Raw genomic sequence first — 19381 nt, 5'->3', positions numbered from 1 at the left:
CCGCTACAGGCCGCGGCGTTGCCATCACGGCCTCTCGCCTCGTCTCGCGCTGTGCTTATGAGGAGCCACCGACGTCACCGTCGTGTTCGCTGCAAAGAGGCGAATTTGAGCCAGGCCAACGGCCTTTCTTCCGTTTCTCCGACCCGGCAGCGGTCCGGGTGGCGCCCGCGCGTGCAGTTCGAGGGGCTCCCATTTCTCATTGTCGGTCGTTCCTGCAGCAGATATTGCTACCGGATACCTCGTCTCCCGCTGTACTTTGCTGACTGCACGACGGGTGTGACATTACGATTGAGTCCCCGCTTCCTAGCGCCCAAAGGATCCTCTTCCTCTGAGCGCCTTACTCAAACCCCGCCTCACTAACCGTAGGCTCGTGGCTGGCACGATCTTGGATCTGGCGATCGAAGGTGGCACGGATTGGCTGATGGGACAGAGGGTAGCACGAGAGCCCGGTACGGCGAAGTCTTCTCATCGCCCGGTCGTAAGGGGAAATGCGCAAACACGCACGCTCGTGCGTTCGTAGGTTGGTGCGACTGGGTGCTGGGTCAGTGTAGTGCGGGCCTCCATCCCCGCTCATCAGTGACGGCTGAGTTGAGCGTGTGCCGCGTTTGTGCGGTATCTGGTCGCCGTTGGTAAGGGCACGGGAAAACGGGGGGCTAAAGCCGTGGGTTTGCGGCTAATGAAGGGAAGACACGCTAGCCATCTCTGCTTTGGGATTGACATAAGGACGAGGATGGCTCCATGATTCGCTGCACGTCTCGTCGCTCATAGTGTCGTCCAGTCACCTACGCCCATGCGTATGGCTCCCATGTCGTCTTCTTCTTTTTCGACTTCTGGCTACTCGACGCCCGCACTCTCCATGGGAGGCTCAAGCGCTCGCACATCGAGGAACAGCTCGGTGTCGCCCACTTCTCTCCGGTGAATGCACGCGTGCGGGCGTGTGTGTACCTTTCGCAGTCGTGAGCTCACACCCTCGTCCCTTCGCAGCCACTCCGGCGCCCACCGTAGGCAAGGATCTCTCGGCCTCTCATCCTCCTCCTGGGTCTCCATGCTCCAGCAGCACCAGGCGGAGCAACGCGAGCCAGAAGCTGTCACGCAGAGCGACTCGAACAATTCAGAAGCCCTCCTCGAGCTCGTGGCCTCAGGTCAGATCTCCCTCGAGGCCGTACTCGCCTTTCCCGTCAATTGGGTCAATCTTGTCGCGGACAAAGAAGCGAGGAGGCAGGAGAAGCAGCGCCAGAGCCATCCCACTGCAGCTATCTCGACCAGTGCCCACCGCACCGATCAGCAGCCTCAGCGAAAGAGGCAGCGCCGCCCTGCGTCGGTGCCTACGGACGGAAACGGTGCAGGACCATCCACCTCGGCGAGGCAGCGCAACGTCATGCATCGCCCTCGACACGCCTGCAATGGTCCTGTCAGTGGCACCAGCGCAAGCTTGACGGTCATGAGCCCGACTCTTTCGGAAGTATCCTCCTTCTCGACACCTGCTGCACCTTCAACCCGTGCCGTCTCTCCCTTTGGCTCCATGGTGCTTGACGATGAGCTTCGACAGACCAGCCGACCGGCATTGAACAGCATTTTCTCCTCCCTCTCCCCCTTCGAGCCGGAACGCAAGCTCACCATCTTGGAGCGACGTCGTCTCGCAAAGCAAGAGCGCCTTCAAGGGGCCTCTCGCGGGCCAGATCCTTGCGAATCGCCTTGGCTCCACTCTTGGTCGCACAGCTGGGTGACCACCCTACCGCCTGCTTCGCCATTGGCTGTCGCAACGCAGCGCAAGGGCAGCGTCGACGCGGCGTACAATCTTGTGCTAGAGCTGCCCAAGCTGTCGTTCACCGCCGTAGCCGCGGCGCAGGCCGTCGCGGATCAGCAAGCGGCAGTGCTCCCTCCATTGCCGAGGGGAGTGACCGTAGCTGCAGGGCCTGACGATCGGATCACCGTGGCGGGGCTCTAGCTAGCCCGGCGTGCTTTCCTCGTTGCCTTTCACGGCCTTATCATTCTAGTGCTTCTCCTACTTGATAATGACGATTTCTTTCCTTCCTTTGACGTAGTCTAAGTCACGAGGATCGAGCAACCAACGTCGAGTCTGAGAGAGGTCAATTTGGAATCATTTGAGCATGTGTTTCATCATGATATAGTGCGAGCAATTGTGAGCAAAACATCGAGTCAAATATTTACCGCCACCTTCCGTCCATCTGGGCAATGCGGTCCCCCCTTTCTCACTAGCTCAGCCTCGTCACCAGATAGCTGAGCAGACTCGACTGCTCGTCCACTGCTACCCTGACTAGCAAGCTCACAAGCAGCGAAAAGGTCTGCGGCTCGTCCTGCTCCATGCGGCGCAGCGCATCCACGTCAAGCTTCCACAGCACAGAGTTGAGCTCGGCCCTCGCAGTTGTATTGCGGGGTTGGCGGGAGAGGAAGGAGAGCTCCCCAGCAATCGTGCCCGCAAGCATTGCCTCGTTGATCTCAAAGTCGTTCTGGTCAAAGTCGTATGTGGCTTTGAGCGCTCCGCTCTCAATGAGGTATAAGCCGTCAGCCTCGTCACCGTAGGACCAGACGAGCTCTTCGCGCAGGTACTCGACTCGTCGGAAAAAGGGGGCGAGGCGTTGGAAGAAGCTGTGCAGGGACGCTGGGCTTGTTGAAGAAGGTGTTGAGGAGCTGGAGTTGGAAGAAGTGAAGGCGCCGAAGGTCACCATGAGGAGGGGTAGAGGCTGCTCACGCTGCGGAGATTGGGAGGTAGAAGTGGTGGCAGTAGCTGCAGGACTGGGTGCGCTGACCGGAGCGGGGGTTGCCGTCGACGACGAGTCTCGACTCGAGTCCCTCAATGCCGACCCATTCTTGCCATTCACCGTGGTATCGTCCTTCGAGCCTGCCGCCGCAGCCGCTGACAGATGTGCCGCGTCGTCAATCTGCTGCTGCTGCCTCCTCACGGCGGTCTTCGCTGCTTCATGCAAATGACTCCTCCTCGGCGAGTTGGAGAAGGCCTCGTCAATGACGAAAGCCGGGGGTCGCTTGCCATCGGGCACATCGAGTGCCCCGTGTCCACCAAGAGAAGCATTCTTGAGCTGCTTGCCCGCCGTGAGGCTGGACATGTACACTCCTCGCAGGTACGAGTTCTCTGTCCACTCTAGCGCCTCATTGAGTGAGAGAAAGGCCTCAATCGCCAGGCCGCGCTCAGCCCACAGACCTACGCTGCGCAATGCTACGCCGATCTCTCCTTCGGCGGACAGACCGCAGAAGACGAGCACGACATCCTTCGCGTCCAGCAGGCGCTGGATGCGGGTAAAGGCCTCTGCGGCACTGAAGTCGATCCCTGAGACCAGCGAGAAGTCGATTACCAAGAACCGCATGGGCTTGTGCTGCCAAGCCGCAATATCGAGCGCTCGACGGATGAGCGCCTCGACGGAATTAATCGTGGCAAAGAAGAGGAAGCCCTGAAGCTTCAGGATCTGCGTTTGCGTGCCGACAGCCTCGAGGAACTTGCGCTGCGTCATTGGCCTGCGGACCGTCGAACGAGCGATCGATCCGTCGAAGATGGCACGGACCGTCTTGCGGCGGGACATCTGAATGGTCAGGAAGAGGCAGGCCAGGCAGACGCCGGCAAGGATGCCGACGACGAAGTCTGCGAGGCTCATGACGATGATGATGAACCAGATAGTTACGTACTCCCAGCGATTGACGGTTCCCAGCGTGTCCCACACCGCCTCCTTGACGAGATCGATGCCCAGAAGGAAGATGAGCGCACCGACCGTGCTGACATTGAGGTAGTTGATCATGCTTGGTCCCATGACTAGGATAACCGCGGTAGCTCCCGCCAGCATGACGCCCGATAAGCGACTGCCTCCGCCAACCCTGTAGAAGAGGAGCGTGTTGGAAAAGCACAGGTAGTTAGGCACTGTGCCGAATGCTCCAGCGATCAAGTTCGAGATGCCATGGCCCGTCAACTCGTGGTCGACGACGACATTGTCCTCCTTGAGACTAACAGCGAGTGCAGGCACATTGAGTGGCACATGCAGGACCGAGAAGAAGGTCAACGAAATCATCGTCGGCATCGTCTTCCAAAGGGCTGCCCAGCTGGTCTGCGTCAGGTCGAAGTAGGTCAAGTACCGGTAGAAGGGAGCATTGCCCGCCGCACCGATATCGAAAATCCAGCCGCTCTCGCGCAACTCCTCTACGCTGAAGTGCAAGATAGGCATGGCGATCAGGTAGAAGATGGGCGTGATGGAGATGAAGTAGGCTGGCATGACGAGAGGATGGCGGATCTTGGCCGTGATGAGGCGGAGAAGAATGGCCAGAAGCAGAGGTAGACCCCAAAGAGCGACCTGCGAAAGAAGACTGATCAGTAGCCGTAGGGTCTAGCTCCGGCTTCTCTCACTCACCATATGCCAGGACTGGAAGAAGTACCGCAGCGTCTCGAGGTTGTACTGGAAGCCTTTCTCCGCCTCGAGTCGGCCAGAGACTTCCAGTCCCGTCTCGAGAAGAAAGACGCCCACTCCGCCGATGCATCCTACAAGGATGTGGCGAGGGAAGAAGCCGATCAGAGAGCCCAGGCCGCATACTCCCAGCAGCAGGAAGGCCAAGCCGGTGAAGATGGATGAGAGGGCGAAGGCTACCATTGTGGTAGCTATGACGCCACGCGGATTCTCGTCTCCGATTGTGTTGATAATGGTGGTGCAGAGGATGTGGTAGAAGGGAACGACCTGCGAGAGTGACGAGGCAGGAGGAGTGTGTCAGCTTTGGCGTATGCTCGGTCAGCTCATTCACTTCAGCGCTCACCTCAATCATCATGCTCCCGTTACCACCCTTGAAGATGCTCCCTCCCAAGCTGAAGACCAGCTGGGAGACGATGCACGAAATGAAGAACATCGCCACCCCGTCCCCACCAAAGTCGGCAAAGATAGGGTACGAGGCGGGGAAGATGATCAGTCCGTAAGAAACGCCGTCTAGGACGTTCATCAGGATGCCAAGCACCGTAGCTGGAAGTAGGCGGACAGGCTCCGCACAGGCTTCGAGGACGTCGCGACGAGAAAGCTTGCGTACACGAGTATGCAGCGGCATTGAGGAGCCGTCGGCATTGCTCTTCATCCATGGTGCAATGGGTCGGTAGCCGCGCCCGGGTCGCCAGCGTGCGGGAACCAGGTTCCAGGAAGGCGACAGTGGCTCAGGCGAAGATGTTGCGCTCTCTTCGTCCGTTGCGCCGTCGAAGCTATCATTATCATCGTCGTCGTCGTCCCGTCCCCGCCCGCTGGCTGTTGCCGCGTAAGACGAAGAGAGGTGGCTCTCATCGACGCCGCCACGACCATGCGCTGCCTCGGCTTCTGCCTCGAGCGAAGCCTGAGCGAGTGCTCCACTCCCGTACGCTGAGCGGACCCCACGGCGCCGACCATCTGATACTGCGTCGCGCATCTGTTGAGAGCTGACGCTGAAGCCAGAGTCAAGGGCATCAGAGGAGCAGACACTGTCCTGGCGCGGCTTGCGCGTTGAGCGCGAGTTGCGTCGGTTGTGTCCCAGGAGCGCAGACTGCTCCGTGAAAGGCTCAGATGTCTTGTCTCCTGTCCCGCTGGCAGGCGTGGAGGCTGAAGAAGGTCCGGTGGGACTGGTCGGTCGCGATGCTGACAACGCCTTTGCGAGGTTGCTGGGTCCAGTTGTACCGTACGATCGTGCAAATGGGGAAGACGAGTGCGGCACAGGCCAGGATCCATGAGCCATCGATTCATTACCCACTCGACCCCGCCCTCCTTCTTGCTCCTCGTCCTCCTCTTCAGCTTCAAGAATGCGCGAATCGTCTCGCTCGTCATCTGATCGGAGTGCCATGCCAGCAAGCTGAGCGGTGCTGTCTCGAATCGAGTCCGAGGTAGCCGTGTAAGACGACACCAGCTGATCGTCTGTCCCTGCATCTGAGTAAAAGGTCATACGTCTGCGGTGCGTTGAGTTGGAGGGCGGTGTAGGGGTCAGCTTCGGGATACATTGCCAAGATCGTACGAGCATCGCAATGCCAGCCGCTCGATTCCTCGACCCTTGTCCTTCTCGGTTGCTCGCTCGCTCCTTCCATTTATCAATACTCACCGGCCCCTGCCCTGGATATCAAATGCGGAAGCTGATGCCGAACCCCTACGCCCTGCGCCGCCTAAGTTGCTGTTGCCAGGGTGGTGAGATTGCTGCTGCCTCTCCACATCTCCCATACCACGGCGAGTAAGGGACGAAGGCACGCCAGGGTGAAAGGAGATGGACCTCGCTCCACGGAGGTCCTTGCCCGGCGGAAATGAGCTCTCCGGCGGATGATGCTGATCTGCCGCCGTCGTGTAGGAGCGAGGAAAGCGGTCGTACTGCGAGCGGTTCTTTGGTGGGCTCAGTGCTGCTCCACCGTTGCCGCCCGTACGATTGCGGTAGTCTAGGGTCGAGCTGGGGCGTAGTTGCTTAGAACGAGAGGATGCTGTCGTAGGAGATGTTATGGCTTTGCTGGATGGGGCATTTGTGGCTGGAGAAACATCTAAGTGAGCATTGTGATCATATTGCGAAGCAACCAGCTTCGTCGCTGTCCTTACCTGTGTTCTGCTGCGAAGAGAATGCTGGGGCTCCAACATTTTGAGGAGTCGATGCACCCTCGTCGGCATCGACCCCGTCTCTCGCGGAAGGCGCCATCCGGTATGAACGACGAGACGAGACGAGACCAGCGGCACCAAAAGCAGGAAGATGACAATGGCCCGAGCTCGTCAAGGCCTGGATGAGGATGGAGTCAAGAAGGAAGCTGCGAAGCTGCGAACGGGCGAGCGAGACCGTTCAGCTGGAACGCACGGACTTGCTCTGGGACCCCCCAACTCGTCTCGCTCGTCTCCAATCTCGCAGCTTGCTCTCTTGACGTCGAATTCAATCTCAGTCGCCAACAGTGCCCACAGGGAGCGCCCAACCGAGCGGGCGGCGTCACACCGATAGATAAGGGCGCGGCTTCGCGCCGTCGCAGCCATGGTAGAAGACCTTTTCGTCGACGCATCGCAGTCAAGCGATCATTGGACAGAAGCACGACTCGCACACAATTGCAGGCGGCAAACAATAAATTGAACTCTTGTGCATCGATCTTATCGCCTTGCATTACCTCCACCCGTTTGCTCCTCACGCAGCAAAACTCACGGGCCTCGCCTTGAATCTCGTACTGTTAGGCAGCACGCTAACAGGCACGGCGCATTCGACTATCTCAAGGCGGGTCTCTTTTCCATCAGCATTGTCACTTGGCCCGCACAGCGAGGGAGCGGCGCGATAGGAGGTATGGTAGAGGGAGTAGCCGTCTGGTGGGCAGGGGATGAGGTAGGAGGTAGAGGGTGGGGGCCGCACGGTGTCTGAGGAAGGAGTGGAAGGACTTGGTGACGTTGTGATGCTGGTGAGGAAGGAGATGCGGACCGTCCAGTGGAGCTTGACTGCAGCCATTGAAGCGGACGCGATGGTCGCGAGCGTCAGTGAACAGCTTATATACGCGTCAAGAGGGCTTGCGCACTCACCACCGCTAGTCTCAAAATCAGGGCTCGCTCCGCTGGGTATAGGCAACTGAAAGCTGGTCTGTCCTAGCCCAAGAGTGCTCTCATGATGTTCCGCATGCACCTTGCGCGTCATCCTCATCGACCTCGCCGACGGTAGGGTGGCCAGGGTGGGTTCGACCTCTTCATACGACTCGAGCAGGGCAGCAATGCGGACCACACGCGGCGTAGAGGCAGTTGCGGTCGCGGCGGTGGGTCGATTGATGGAGACGACGCCCAGGATTGTGTCGCCCAGACGATACTTGGACTTGATCAGAGTCAAGACCGCGGCGATTGAGCCGTCTTTTGAAATATCGTAGGACACTGCGAGAGAGCGGAGGAATCGACTAATTGGCATCAGTCAAAGTCCTTAGGTCCCGGTCCTCGTCATTCCTCACTCACCCTTCTGCGAATTTCTCGAGATGATCTCAATAGCAGCCTTGCAGCTTTGTCCGCTTCCATCATCAGCGACACTTCCCGCTCCCAGTAGGCCACCACCGGGAGCAGCACTGGTCCCGGAGCCACGACGGAGCCGCTGCGACGCAAAGAAATCCTCATCGTCTTCGTCGTCGGCATTCGCTGACGCAGAGGAGCCTCGTCTGAGCGGCTGAATACCTGCGGTGGCCTTGCCTTCCGCCGAGCTGGCGGCAGCTGCATTACGTAGACTCATCTGCTCCATGGCCCTCTCGTAGTCGGTTGGCGCATCGTCCTCGTCCGCAGCTTCATCGCTCGATGATGCGCCAGGACATGAGGCCAACAGCGATGCCGCATACGCCTTTAGGGCCTTTTTGCCTCGCTGCCTCTCCCTCATTTTCTTTCTCCCAACCGATGCATCCTGTCCATCTGGAGCAACGAGCGCGGATGGCAGTGGCTTCTCGTCCTTACCCGCTCCACCGGCAGCCCCGTCCGCCTCCTCCCGAACGACGGCCTCGTCCCTCAGCACAACAATCGGATTCGTCAAATCGAACCAGGGTCTCGCCCCTTCTACCCCAACGTAATTGTAGATCCGTAGCGGGATCTTTATCAATCTACTCCTTTGGTTACCTACATGCACCGCCCCCTCGCCCGCATCCAATCTATTCGTGCCGACCACGAGCTCGTAGGTGAACTTGACCGACTTGCCGTAGTACGAGGGCGGCAAATCGGCAGGCAGCCGTAGAGTAAAAGAGTAAGTCTTGCTCGCGCCGGGTGGGAGGTGCAGGTCGACGGATAGGATGGATGGCGGCGAGCTGAACAGCGGGATCGTCTTCGACGTCATCGTCTTATTGCTTGAATCGAGCATCGTGCTGCCCGTGCGACGATGCCTGCCTGCCGGAATGCTCAGACCTCCGGACGGCCCAGGTCCGCCGTTGATGGCATGGAAACCTGGCGCAGCGCTGCGTGGAGCACTACCACTGCCGAGAGCGCTGCGAAGGTAGGCGCCCCATCCCGTCGAAGCAGACTCGAATGCCGCGCCAGATCCATCTGCGTACCCCAGATCGCCTCCGCCCATCAGACGCGGCGTGCCCGAGGGATTTGGGCTTGCGATTCCGCCCCCGTAAGCTAGTCTTCGCTTCACATCCTCAAACTCGGCGGGCTTGATCATTGACTCATCGATTTCGTAGCTGCCGGAGAATTGCGCAAATGACCAGTAGACGACTTCTGTTCCCGGGGCTAGGCGAGCCTTTTGATGCGGGAAAAGCGGGCTGTTAGTTGCAGAGGAGGAGGAGGAGCCGTTCGGCGCGAGAGGGGAGGAGCTCGGCCCTGATATGGAGAGGCGTGGCTGCGCTGCTCCGCGACTCCAGTGCGTGAGCTGATCGCGCACGACGCTATCCATTGTATCATTCCGACCTAGATTGTAGAAGCCTGAGGCCTCTACTGCTGCGCCTGGAAGGTCAGAAGCGTTGGAGGCATGAGACGAGGGAAAGCGCGGCGTCGAAGGTGGGAAGTCGGCGCTAGTCGATGCTAGACTGACTTCGCTGGGGTTTGCGCTCTGAGCATACAGGGTATGGCCGTTGCCTCCATTGCCATTGCTTGCACCATGAAGTTCGAAGGCGGCGCTCAAATCCTCGTTCTGTACCTGGATGACCGACTTCTTGCGAGAGTGCGGATGAGCAGCATGAATCGTCGACGAGGGCTTGCGCGACCCCGGCCGAGAGGCGGCGGGTGATGAGGAGGTGAAGGAGTCGTCGAAAGACACCGAAGCTCCGCGAGAGGACGAAGAGGGTCGGCTCAGTGACTCTGCTCTGTCATACTGTGGCCGTACCGGAGAGGTTGGAGAGAGGAGAGGTGGCCCTTTGCCTAGGAAGGCCATGCTGGCTGATTTGGCGTGTTTTGTGGTGCTCGCAGAGCCGCTTGCATTGCGCGAAGGCTTCATTGGGGTGGCATTGCGACCAATGATGCGTTTGCGTGAGGGTAGAGCGTTGCCGTCGACAGGTCCATCAAGAGAATCATCGTCGTCGTGGTCATCATCATCTCCATACTCTCGACTGCCAGCTCCTTTCGCAGGTTTGCCAGGCGGAGGCTTGCGTAGATCTATGGTCTGACTTCTTCCATGTCCGTGCCCTTGCGATGACGGAAATGCGTGACTCGCTGCCCTCCCTGCCTGCTGCCAGCTATCAGCAGGAAACCTCGAGGTGGACGGCAGAGGTTGCGACTGCGGGACTGGCTGACGTAGATTGGTAAACGTGATGAGGCATCGCAACTCCTCTCCTGCGAAGAATGACGATTGGGCAGGAGTGACTGTGACTTGTAATGGATAGTTGCTGGGCAGCGGTGACGTCGTTGATGCCATCGCTTTTGAAGGAAGAACAAGGAGGGCGCGAAGGACGAAGAGGACACGATGGCAACAAGGCAAGTTGAGTCCTGTCGACAAGTTGCGCCCACACCAGCACGGGCCACCGCCATCGAAGATGCGCAATCGAGGGCGAGCGACGCGGGCACAACTTCGTCCCCTTCGCATCCAATCCACTCCACTCGACCACGAACGATTCGAATGCAAAGCCCATGGCATCTACCCAAGATGATCCTCACGGCTCTAGCTCATCCTCATCGGACGCCAAGACGATCATAGTGAGATGGGAAATGCCCCTCATTAGAGCATATAGCCTGACTGACGCATCCAAAATCATTCGCGCAGGCACGCCGGCTACTCGATGCTCTCGTTCAGGATAACCTCGTGCAGCTAGCCATCGATACGCATGCGAAGGAAGCTGGCGCAAGGAGGATCAAGGAGGAAGAAGCAGAAGAGCAGAAAGCGAAGCAGACGCAGAATGCCGAGGCGTCGAGCAGTGACGGGGGCCCGGCCCTCCTCTCATCGTTACAGGGCGGCGAAATCGGCCCGTCCTCGCAGTCCTCCCTCGCTGGCAACACCAACGGTGACCCTTCGTCATCTTCCAGTGCAGCCACCCCATCCGCTGCTTCTCTAACCACCTCGCATTACTCCGCCAACCCGCTGATCCGCTGCCTTGTCTGCAATCGGCACGTCGCCTCGAATCGCTATGCACCTCATCTGGCCAAGTGCATGGGATTGGCATCCGGCGGGGGAGCCGCTACAGCTAGCAGTGGGAATGGCTCAGGCTCAGCTGCAGGAGGACTTTTGTCGTCATCGTCGTCCTCCTCATCGTTTGGCGGCGGCCTGGGTAAGAACTCGTCCGCAGGACTGAAACGAAAGGCAGCGGCGGGAGCGGCGGCTCAGGCGGCCGCTATGGCTGCTGCAAGCAAGGCGACTTCCCCTTCGCCGTCAAGTGGGAGTGTTGGTGGTGGCGGCGGGCGAGGAGGAAGTGGGAGAGGGAGAGGCAAAGGGTACAAATACGGCAAGGGAAGCAGAGGCGGCGCTGGCAGCGATAGAGGGTCGGCGTCGGCGAGAAGCACGCCAGGGTATTGAGTCGTGTGCCATTCAGACACGAGGCAAAAGAGCAGCAGGGGGCAGCATAGTCGCTCATTGTACCATATCTTTCATTTACGTCTGCTACATTAACGTGACCGTGTCCGCCACTTCACCGTCTCAATATTCTCCCCACCTGGTCACGCTCCTTGAACCTCCTCGCAGCAATCTCCTGCTCACCCCGGCTCAGGTGCCACTTGCCTAGCCGATCGAGCACGCCAGCCACCTTAGCCGGCTGAGCTTCACGTAGCGATGTAGATCTTGCGGTCGGGGAGAGATACTCCGTGACGCCGCCACCGCTGCTGCTGGCATTGTCGCCAAGCGCGATCGCGATCGTCTGTCGCGCCTCTGCCCAAATGGCGTCCACAAGACCCGATGCCTGGGCGACATCCAGTGCCGGCGAGGTGGGTGTCGCAGGAGCCGTACCATTTGATGCATCGCCTGAACCCGATCCACCACCACCAGCCGTAGCGCTGACCAGCCTCCTTCCCTCACTGCAAAGCGCCTCAACGTCCCTCTGCAATTGCCGCAATCCCGGCGGACTGACCTTCTCCACCTCCCTCGCCAGCAGCTGCCCGTCAAGCAGCTGATTGGCCACATACCTGAATGCGCTGCGGTAGGCCCTCAACTTAGTCTCTCTAGGAAGAAGGACAAGGACGGACTCCATCATCGTCTCCAGCCACGTCAGCATCTCAAAGATGTACGAACTAGGCTGGGCCCGTCCAGTGGGCGGGTCTGAGGCGCGTGTCCAATCCATCTCCTCAAGTTCAATGAATTCGAGGAGCTTCGCTCCGATTGCTGAATCGATGCGCGCCTGAGCTATATCTAGCGTAGCGGTGAAGTGCGAACTTGCATCGAGTCGTAGAGTGCCGCCTCGATGCGGGGCACGGAGAGCCGCGAGGAGTCGCTCGAGGTTGGTGCAGGCGAGTTTGAAGTGCTCGGCGTTCACTACGATCTGAGTGATTTGGGAGAGGTTCGAGGTGGTCTCGACCGAGTGTCGGATGGCGTTCGAGACCTGCTGGATGAGGAGGTCGTCGAGGGACTGCGGGCGCGAGGGCCAAAGAGACTCAAGTCAGCTTGGGCTTCAAACAGCAGCGAGGGCAGCATTGTGGGACTCACCTTCTTGAGAATGTCATCAATGTCGCGATGGTGTTGCGAGAAGCCGTCGCTGAAGACGTAGTACTGGTCGACAAGGCTGCGAATGTCCATGCAGCAGAGCGGGTATGTCTGGGAGAAAGGTAAGGCCAAAGGAAGTTGCTGCTCCTTGAGCGACTGGGCATCACGCGGCCGTAGCCAGCAAACGTTGAGGACTCTGTGCGAGAGGCAAGGGGATCGAAGTCAGCCGATCAGCAACAATATGCGTTCCGTGCTTCGCACTCACTTGTCCAGCTCCTCTTTCGTGTTGACAACCATAGGCTGATGCTCGGACTGCCGTATTGCCTGCTTGAAGTCGTTCGTGAACCGGTCTCGCAGTAGCTGGGCGTAGCGCTCGAATAGTGTGAGAAGTAGCGCATTGAGCTTGCCCACTGAAAAGCTGTAGCCCTCGAGCGTCTGGATGAACGTCTGCACCACCGCCTTGGTTGCCACGAATACCCTCGTGTCCTTCGAGTCCCGCAGCCCAATGCTGACGATATCCACAACTCGCTCACACATGTCGTCCCACAAGTCGTCCACTTCCTGCTCGCTCCTGAATCCGGGTGGGCAGGTGTCCAGCACGTGGTGTTCAACGAGGAAGAAGCCGACAACTTCCTCGAGCAAAGCAGGGAATGTGGGATTCGAAGGGTGAAAGGAGAGACCTTGAGAGAGGAGGAGGTTGGCTTGCGCCCGCCGATCTTCTTGGTAGTTGCGTTGTAGCTCTTCTCGTAGGTCGAGGACATCGTGAATGTGTATACATTGGTAGAGAGGCGAGAAGTCGATGTGCACCTCGGAGTTGTTCATAAAGGAGTCTGGCAGGGCGAGAGAGCACGTGTCAGCAGGAACCTTCGTCGTGCGGTTGGGCCCGCCTGCTTACACTCTGTGCGCTCGTTGTAGACGCTCTCGACAGGTCCATTGACCTTGGCTACCCGCAGCACATCACTACCCTTCCGCTCGCTGCGACTTCTCCATTTCCTCTGCCTGTCCTCCATGGCTTTGAGCGCCAGTTTGCCTACTGTCCTCGACTTCTGGCGCACCTCGAAGAGCCACTCCTTCATCTCCTTGATGACTGCCTGGCGTATTCTCCAGCGCATCGAGGGAAGTGATGAATGCAGGTAGTGCGCAAAGTCGTGCGCCAGCAATGGAGAGAGATGATGCGCCTCCAGTTCGTCGAGGGAGCGTAATGCCGGATAGTAGTTGCGCTCGTCGATGAGCACGTCAATGCGCTTAGCCATATCCAGCACCTTCAAGCAGAGCTGGAGCGTCTCAATAGCGTCGTCGACTTTCCCCATCGTCCTTTGCGACTCGACGAGGCTCTTTTTCTTGCTGCCCAAGCTCGATCCGCCAGCCTGCACCTCCTCATTGAGCTCACCCACGCGATGTTTGAGACTGATGGTGCTGGAGCGCACCTTGAGGAGCTTGTCCACCGCAGATACGAAGTCTGTGCTGTTGTCGTCGCAGATACGCTGAATGCGCTGTTCTTCTCCGCGAGCAAAGTCGCGAAGCACTCGTAGAAAGGCATCAGCTTGCCCAGCTTCATCGAGCGATTTGATGATGGGGCCGAGCTGCTGGAGGTTGTCTTGGGCAGCATAGTCGAGGTTGCTCGTCGAGGCGACATCGGATGGTGAGGTGGTAGACGACTCGAGGGAGGTGCTGAGGAGTAACGACTGAAGGTGAGCCTGCAGAGAGATCAGAGGCCGACGATTGGCCCTCGCCGCCATCTTGGACCTGGGATTGCGGTGTGACCAGCTCGTTCTTCAAGTCCTTGGTGGATCCCTTGGTGTTGGTTGGCAACTTGATGAAGGACGAGCACGAGCCACTTGAACCGCGCCGCCCCACCTCGACACGACGCTCCACGCCGACCGACGGCAAGAGGCAGGCAGGTCCAGTCCAATTTCGCGCTCGAGCTCAGCACCTCGTCTCGTTCTCGTTCGTCGCCGAAGCAACAAGGGCAAAAGCAAACCGCCGTCCCTCTCACTCTCTTGCTTTGCTCCTCCCTTCAAGCTACCATGATCATTCTCTCGACCAAGGTGTACGACCGCACATAGTCGATCATCTGCCCCCATGTCGAGGAGCACGCAGCAAGGCATGCAGAGCAGCGAGGGTCTGCCTCGCCTCCTCCAACTAGCTTGCTTTCTCGTCGTCCTTATAACAGCATTCACCTCGACGCAGTCATTGGCTCAGTCAAATTCAAGGCAAGCGTCGGCAAGAGCGCTTCAGCATCGATCATCGCCCCCAACCCATCCGCGGGCGAGCGTATCGAGCTTGGATGCTCCATCAGCTATCGACAACCTCTATCTAGCAGACCTAGTGCGCGTCCACCTGTCTTACGAGCTGCTTGCTTCCCGCAGCTGACTTTGTGGCTCCCCTTTGCTCTCGCGCCCGCAGGTCATCCTATCAGCCATTGATGGATCGCTGACAGCAGTAGACAGGACAAGCGGCAAGACGCAATGGATTTTGGATGGCTCGTCCATCTCTCTGCCTCCCCTCGTCAGTTCCCACTACGGCAAGAGGCGGTCGTCCCTCGCACGCATCCTGTCATCTCCTCTGAGAGAGAGCGAAGGGATCACAGGCGGCGATGACGAAGAATACGAGGAGGCCAATGTGCCCATCGATGGCTTGCCTCCTCAGACACGACATCTCCTCAACGTCGCCGGGATGTACGTCGTAGAGCCTGGATCCTCTGGTCGCCTCTACCTCCTCACAGCAGATGAGGGGCGCCATCGCAACGACGACCACAGTAACGCCCATGGCGGCCAAAACGAGGGCAAGCGACCGAGCAAAGCTCGCCTTCAGCGCCTCCCTCTCACGCTCCCACAACTTGTCGGCCTGTCCCCGTTCACCTTCCCCGGCGACCGAGGTCGAGTCTTCACGGGGACTAAACGCACACGCCTTCTTCGCATCGACGTCATCACTGGTCAACTTGACATATCTTGGGAGGCAGATGGCAGCGAGATGATGGACCCAATCAGCAATGAGCAAGGCGCCGCTGGACGGGACTATCGATGGACCTATCTGGCTCGGACCGACTACACGCTTTCCATCTCTCTGCCAAGACGACCTCATCTCAGCCAGACGCTGCAGTACTCAACTTATTCTCCTCAGTCTGCCGACGCAGACGTGGCCGCTCGATGGGTTGAGTCGCACGAGTCGCTGGGCACGGGCGCTCCGCCCAAGCAGGGCGTGACGATTTTGCCAGCGGGGTTGGACCGAGAAGGTAGAGCGGCCAAAGTCACCGCCTGGAACACCACCATGGAAGGCAAACGACAGAGCTGGACGGCAAGCATCAACAGCCAAGTTGTCGACGTCTTTGATGTCCTCTTGCCCGATCCCCAGACACCGCTTCCCGTCCATCCTCATCCCATTGTGGTGCCTCACCCGCCCTTTGCCCGTGCTGAGGGTTTCGAGGGCTACGAAGGAGAGGAAGACGACGATGACCTTCTAGATCTTGACGATGAGACGCTGCTTACCCTCTCACCGGAGACCGGCTCCCTTTACGCCATGTCCTCGCAAAGGTTCCCTGGCGTGCTCCGCGACATCAAGCCAGCTATCGCGGGATTGGATGAAGGGCAGAGAGCAGAACGGGGTCTCATCCCAGGCTCAGATCACCAGCCGATGCAATGTCGCACTTTCGGTTGTTGGATGGGCCGCTACCGCGTAGAAGATGTGGACGTAGAGCAAAGGCAGGCGCTGGACAAGTACGGCCTGCCTGGCGGGTCGAGGAGAACCCCGCTCGAGATCTCGGACAGGGCTGCCAACCCTGATCATCAGACACAGAGAGATCAGCAAGCCGCTGAGCCCTCACCGTCAATACTGGAGAGGATCACGCCCGCACGCGTGCCCTCCAAGAAGACGATCTTGACACAGGTGGTTGCCGTAGCCGTCATTGCAGTTCTGACGCTCGCGGTGCGGCGAGGTCTGGTCGAGCAGCGTAGGATACAGCAGGGCCGAAGTCATGCAGCGATCAGTCAGCTCGACTTGCAGTGGCAGTCTACCCTGCGATCGAATGACGAGGAGGGTTCAGGCGCGGTAGAGTCAATCACGACAGCAGGGGAGGGCGCAGCGAGCAAGGTTGAAGAGATCGTCGAGCGGACACCGCCAGCAGCCGTCACTGAGGCCGAGCGAGCAGCTCAGGCAGATCAAGCCGCGGCGTCACTGCTCGCAGAGGAGATTGGCGGCAAAGAAGCAGCAGCAGCAGCAGGTAATACTACCGCCGACTCAGCTGCAGCCGGCGTCAAGAAGAAGCGTCGCAAGCGCGGCAAGCGATCAGGTGCGGCTGTAAGAGCGCGGCAAGGCACTGCTGGCGCCGACGAGGAGAGCGGGTCAGAAGGTGAAGGCGCAGCAGATGGCGGATTTGCAAAGCAAGTGCAAAGAAGTAACGGCGAATCGACCTCGATGGCGAAAAATGGCTCTTCGTCGACCTTGTCCAACGGCTGGATCCAAATCGGACCCGGCTCGCAATCAGCGCAGGACCAACTCGTGGCCCTCGCCAACTCGCAACCACAAGGCGATGCGGCCGCCTCGGCCACCCCTGCGCTTCAGCTCAGCGACGAAGTCCTTGGATACGGCTCATCCGGCACAGTCGTGTTCAAAGGTCGATTCCAGAACCGCCTCGTAGCAGTCAAGCGTCTACTGGTAGACTTCGTCCACCTAGCTTCACAGGAGATCTCTCTCCTCGAGTCAGCAGACGATCACCCTAATGTCATTCGCTACTTCTACAAGGAGCAGGTGGGCAATTTCCTCTTCATTGCTCTCGAGCTCTGCCCCGCTTCTCTTGGCGACCTCGTTGAAAAACCCGACGAGTGGCAGGATTTGGCAGTTAGACTGGAGCCGAAGAGGGCTATCAAGGAGGTGGCGGGTGGTTTGAGGCACCTGCATGGCCTGAGCATTGTTCATCGGGATATCAAGCCGCAGAACATCTTGGTTGCGTATGCGAATCCACACGCACCCAAGACTTCGCCGCTCAAGATGCTTCTGTCCGACTTTGGGCTCAGCAAGCGGTTGGACTCCGTGGCGCAGAGTAGCTTTTCGCAGACGATGCATCATCCGGGGGGCACGGCAGGATGGCGAGCGCCGGAGATCTTGAGGGGGGATGTGAGCTTGGAGGAAGCGTCGGGGGGCAGTCAGTCGTCCAGCTTGACGGCTGCCCAGGCTACGAACATGGCCAACGGCAGCAGTGCCAATGGCTCGTCATCACGCACTCGCCTGACCCGCGCAGTCGATATCTTTGCGCTCGGCTGCCTATCCTACTATCTCCTCACCTCAGGCGACCACCCCTTCGGCGCACGATATGAGCGGGAGGTGAACATCATGCGGAACCAGTCGAACCTCTCGCGCCTCGAAGCGTTTGGAGAGGAAGGGCACGAAGCCAGCCATTTGATCCGCAACATGATCCAGCCCGAGCCGACAGGCAGGCTGAGGGCGGTGCAGGTCCTTGCACACCCGTACTTTTGGGACTCGGCGAAGCGGTTGGGCTTCTTGCAGGATGTGAGCGATCGACTCGAGGTGATTGAGAGGGAGAAGGCGGCGACCGGATCACAGGGTGCCGCGGCAGCTGCAGCGGCCGCGGCCTCCTCATCAGCACTCGCTCCGCCTCCGCCACCGGACGACGCCGAGTCCTCGCTCCTGCTCCGTCAACTGGAATCGTCCTCTCGCCTCGTCACGGAAGGCGGCGACTGGACGCGCAAAGTAGACAAAGCATTCATGGACGACCTAGGCAAGTGGCGCAAATACCACGGCTCTTCCGTCCGCGACCTCCTTCGCGCCTTGCGCAATAAGAAACATCACTACCAGGACATGCCACCTGCCCTCAGGAGAAGCATGGGCGCTATGCCTGAAGGATTTCTGGGGTATTTTACGAGGAGGTTCCCGAAACTGTTCTTGCATGTGTATGAAGTGGTCGAGAAGTGCGACTTTGTTAAGAGCGAGAGCGCATTTAGGACTTACTTTGCAGATCAGGAGCAGATGTAGGCGTAGGCGAGGAGGCCTGTGGCAGGCTCGGGGCTGCGGAACTGCAGGAGAGTGATTGCTGAGCCTACAGAGAAGCTCATAGTCGCGGACATCTATCATTTGTATTATCATGCCATCATTTTCGAAAGGATTTCTTGACAGCTGCCTCGGTGACTACGCTGAACCCTGTCCCCGAGGATCTGAGACATGGTGGCTAAGGCGTCCTCGGATCTCGATTTAAGACTCACCTGCGCTTTCACGCCACACGAGAGGGCAAGCGGCGAGCGACGGAAGGATCGGATCATGAACGAGGGATGCGCTGCCTCGCAGCTTGCAGATTAATCGGGCAGTTGCCGCTCGACGAAAGACAGGAGACTCAAGCCTACAGCGGGCACTTGCTACGTACGGAGACGATGAGATAGCGGCTATGATGAGTGAACGCTGCAGAGTTGCCAGGAGCCTAATTTGCGACTCTTCACTATCGGAGAGGCCCTGTAAATACCACGCTAGGTGGCGGGCCTTAGCGGCCCACGGGTCCTTCATTTGTTGCCGCCGGCCCTTTGTGTGTCGAGCTATCGTTTCAGTCTCGTCGAAGGGAGAAGTCGGCTCCTGGTCATTGCAATGTCCTCTGCTCAGAAACATCTTCACGCCCTTGCGTCACGGTCTCGCGGTCTACATCGAGTCAAGATCGAATTCGAAAGCTGCTTCTTCTCGCCCTGACCTCCTCGCTCTCTCGCAAGTTGCTCTTGGATGCTCCGACGCCTTGGCGCGCCCCTTTGTCCCGTTCAAGTCCGGATAGCTAGTTGGCTGAATGGCTGTTGTGCCTCTTGCAGTCGCCGTCTTCGTCGCCGATACTCGGCTCAATGGTCATCTATCTCGCGTGCAAAGGCGATTGAAAACTACTCTGGCTCTGACAGGTGCAGGTGTGTGA

At 58.9% G+C, this 19381-nt stretch overlaps 6 protein-coding genes across 6 annotated transcripts; 3 read left to right on the top strand and 3 right to left on the bottom strand.

Moving 5' to 3' along the window:
* The first annotated feature begins 639 nt into the window (after positions 1-639).
* Positions 640-2082, top strand: BDZ90DRAFT_152387 (hypothetical protein). Its single transcript, XM_025503547.1, has one exon. It carries the CDS (start codon positions 920-922, stop codon positions 1946-1948), a length of 1029 nt encoding a protein of 342 aa, XP_025363203.1. The 5' UTR covers positions 640-919; the 3' UTR covers positions 1949-2082.
* BDZ90DRAFT_231574 (hypothetical protein) lies at positions 2009-6787 on the bottom strand. Its single transcript, XM_025505912.1, has 5 exons — positions 6540-6787; positions 6061-6472; positions 4771-5911; positions 4374-4694; positions 2009-4316 (listed from the first exon to the last, which is right to left on the bottom strand). Exons 1-5 carry the CDS (start codon positions 6634-6636, stop codon positions 2217-2219), a joined length of 4071 nt encoding a protein of 1356 aa, XP_025363202.1. The 5' UTR covers positions 6637-6787; the 3' UTR covers positions 2009-2216.
* A 243-nt stretch (positions 6788-7030) lies between these two features.
* Positions 7031-10275, bottom strand: BDZ90DRAFT_251210 (Rgp1-domain-containing protein; the record flags this gene model as incomplete). The annotated part of the gene is made up of 6 exons (XM_025507724.1): positions 7031-7406; positions 7488-7826; positions 7905-8063; positions 8250-8828; positions 8895-9359; positions 9453-10275. 6 exons carry the CDS (start codon positions 10273-10275, stop codon positions 7105-7107), a joined length of 2667 nt encoding a protein of 888 aa, XP_025363201.1. The 3' UTR covers positions 7031-7104.
* A 159-nt stretch (positions 10276-10434) lies between these two features.
* Positions 10435-11486, top strand: BDZ90DRAFT_278938 (hypothetical protein). The gene is made up of 2 exons (XM_025509132.1): positions 10435-10553; positions 10621-11486. The coding sequence occupies exons 1-2, from the start codon at positions 10488-10490 to the stop codon at positions 11365-11367; spliced, it is 813 nt and encodes a 270-aa protein (XP_025363200.1). The 5' UTR covers positions 10435-10487; the 3' UTR covers positions 11368-11486.
* Positions 11487-11866: 380 nt separating this feature from the next.
* Positions 11867-14222, bottom strand: BDZ90DRAFT_213372 (exocyst complex subunit Sec15-like protein; the record flags this gene model as incomplete). The annotated part of the gene is made up of 5 exons (XM_025504167.1): positions 11867-12409; positions 12487-12679; positions 12749-13313; positions 13379-14103; positions 14140-14222. Coding segments are annotated over 5 exons (2109 nt in total), but the record flags the coding sequence as incomplete, so codon positions are not given.
* Positions 14223-14423: 201 nt separating this feature from the next.
* BDZ90DRAFT_231569 (hypothetical protein) lies at positions 14424-18505 on the top strand. The gene is made up of 2 exons (XM_025505911.1): positions 14424-14811; positions 14890-18505. Exons 1-2 carry the CDS (start codon positions 14590-14592, stop codon positions 18469-18471), a joined length of 3804 nt encoding a protein of 1267 aa, XP_025363198.1. The 5' UTR covers positions 14424-14589; the 3' UTR covers positions 18472-18505.
* Positions 18506-19381: the final 876 nt, after the last annotated feature.

Source organism: Jaminaea rosea (assembly GCF_003144245.1).
Source record: "Jaminaea rosea strain MCA 5214 unplaced genomic scaffold BDZ90scaffold_4, whole genome shotgun sequence".
Classification (NCBI taxonomy): Eukaryota; Fungi; Basidiomycota; class Exobasidiomycetes; order Microstromatales; genus Jaminaea; species Jaminaea rosea.
This window is presented reverse-complemented; position numbering and strand designations above follow the sequence as displayed.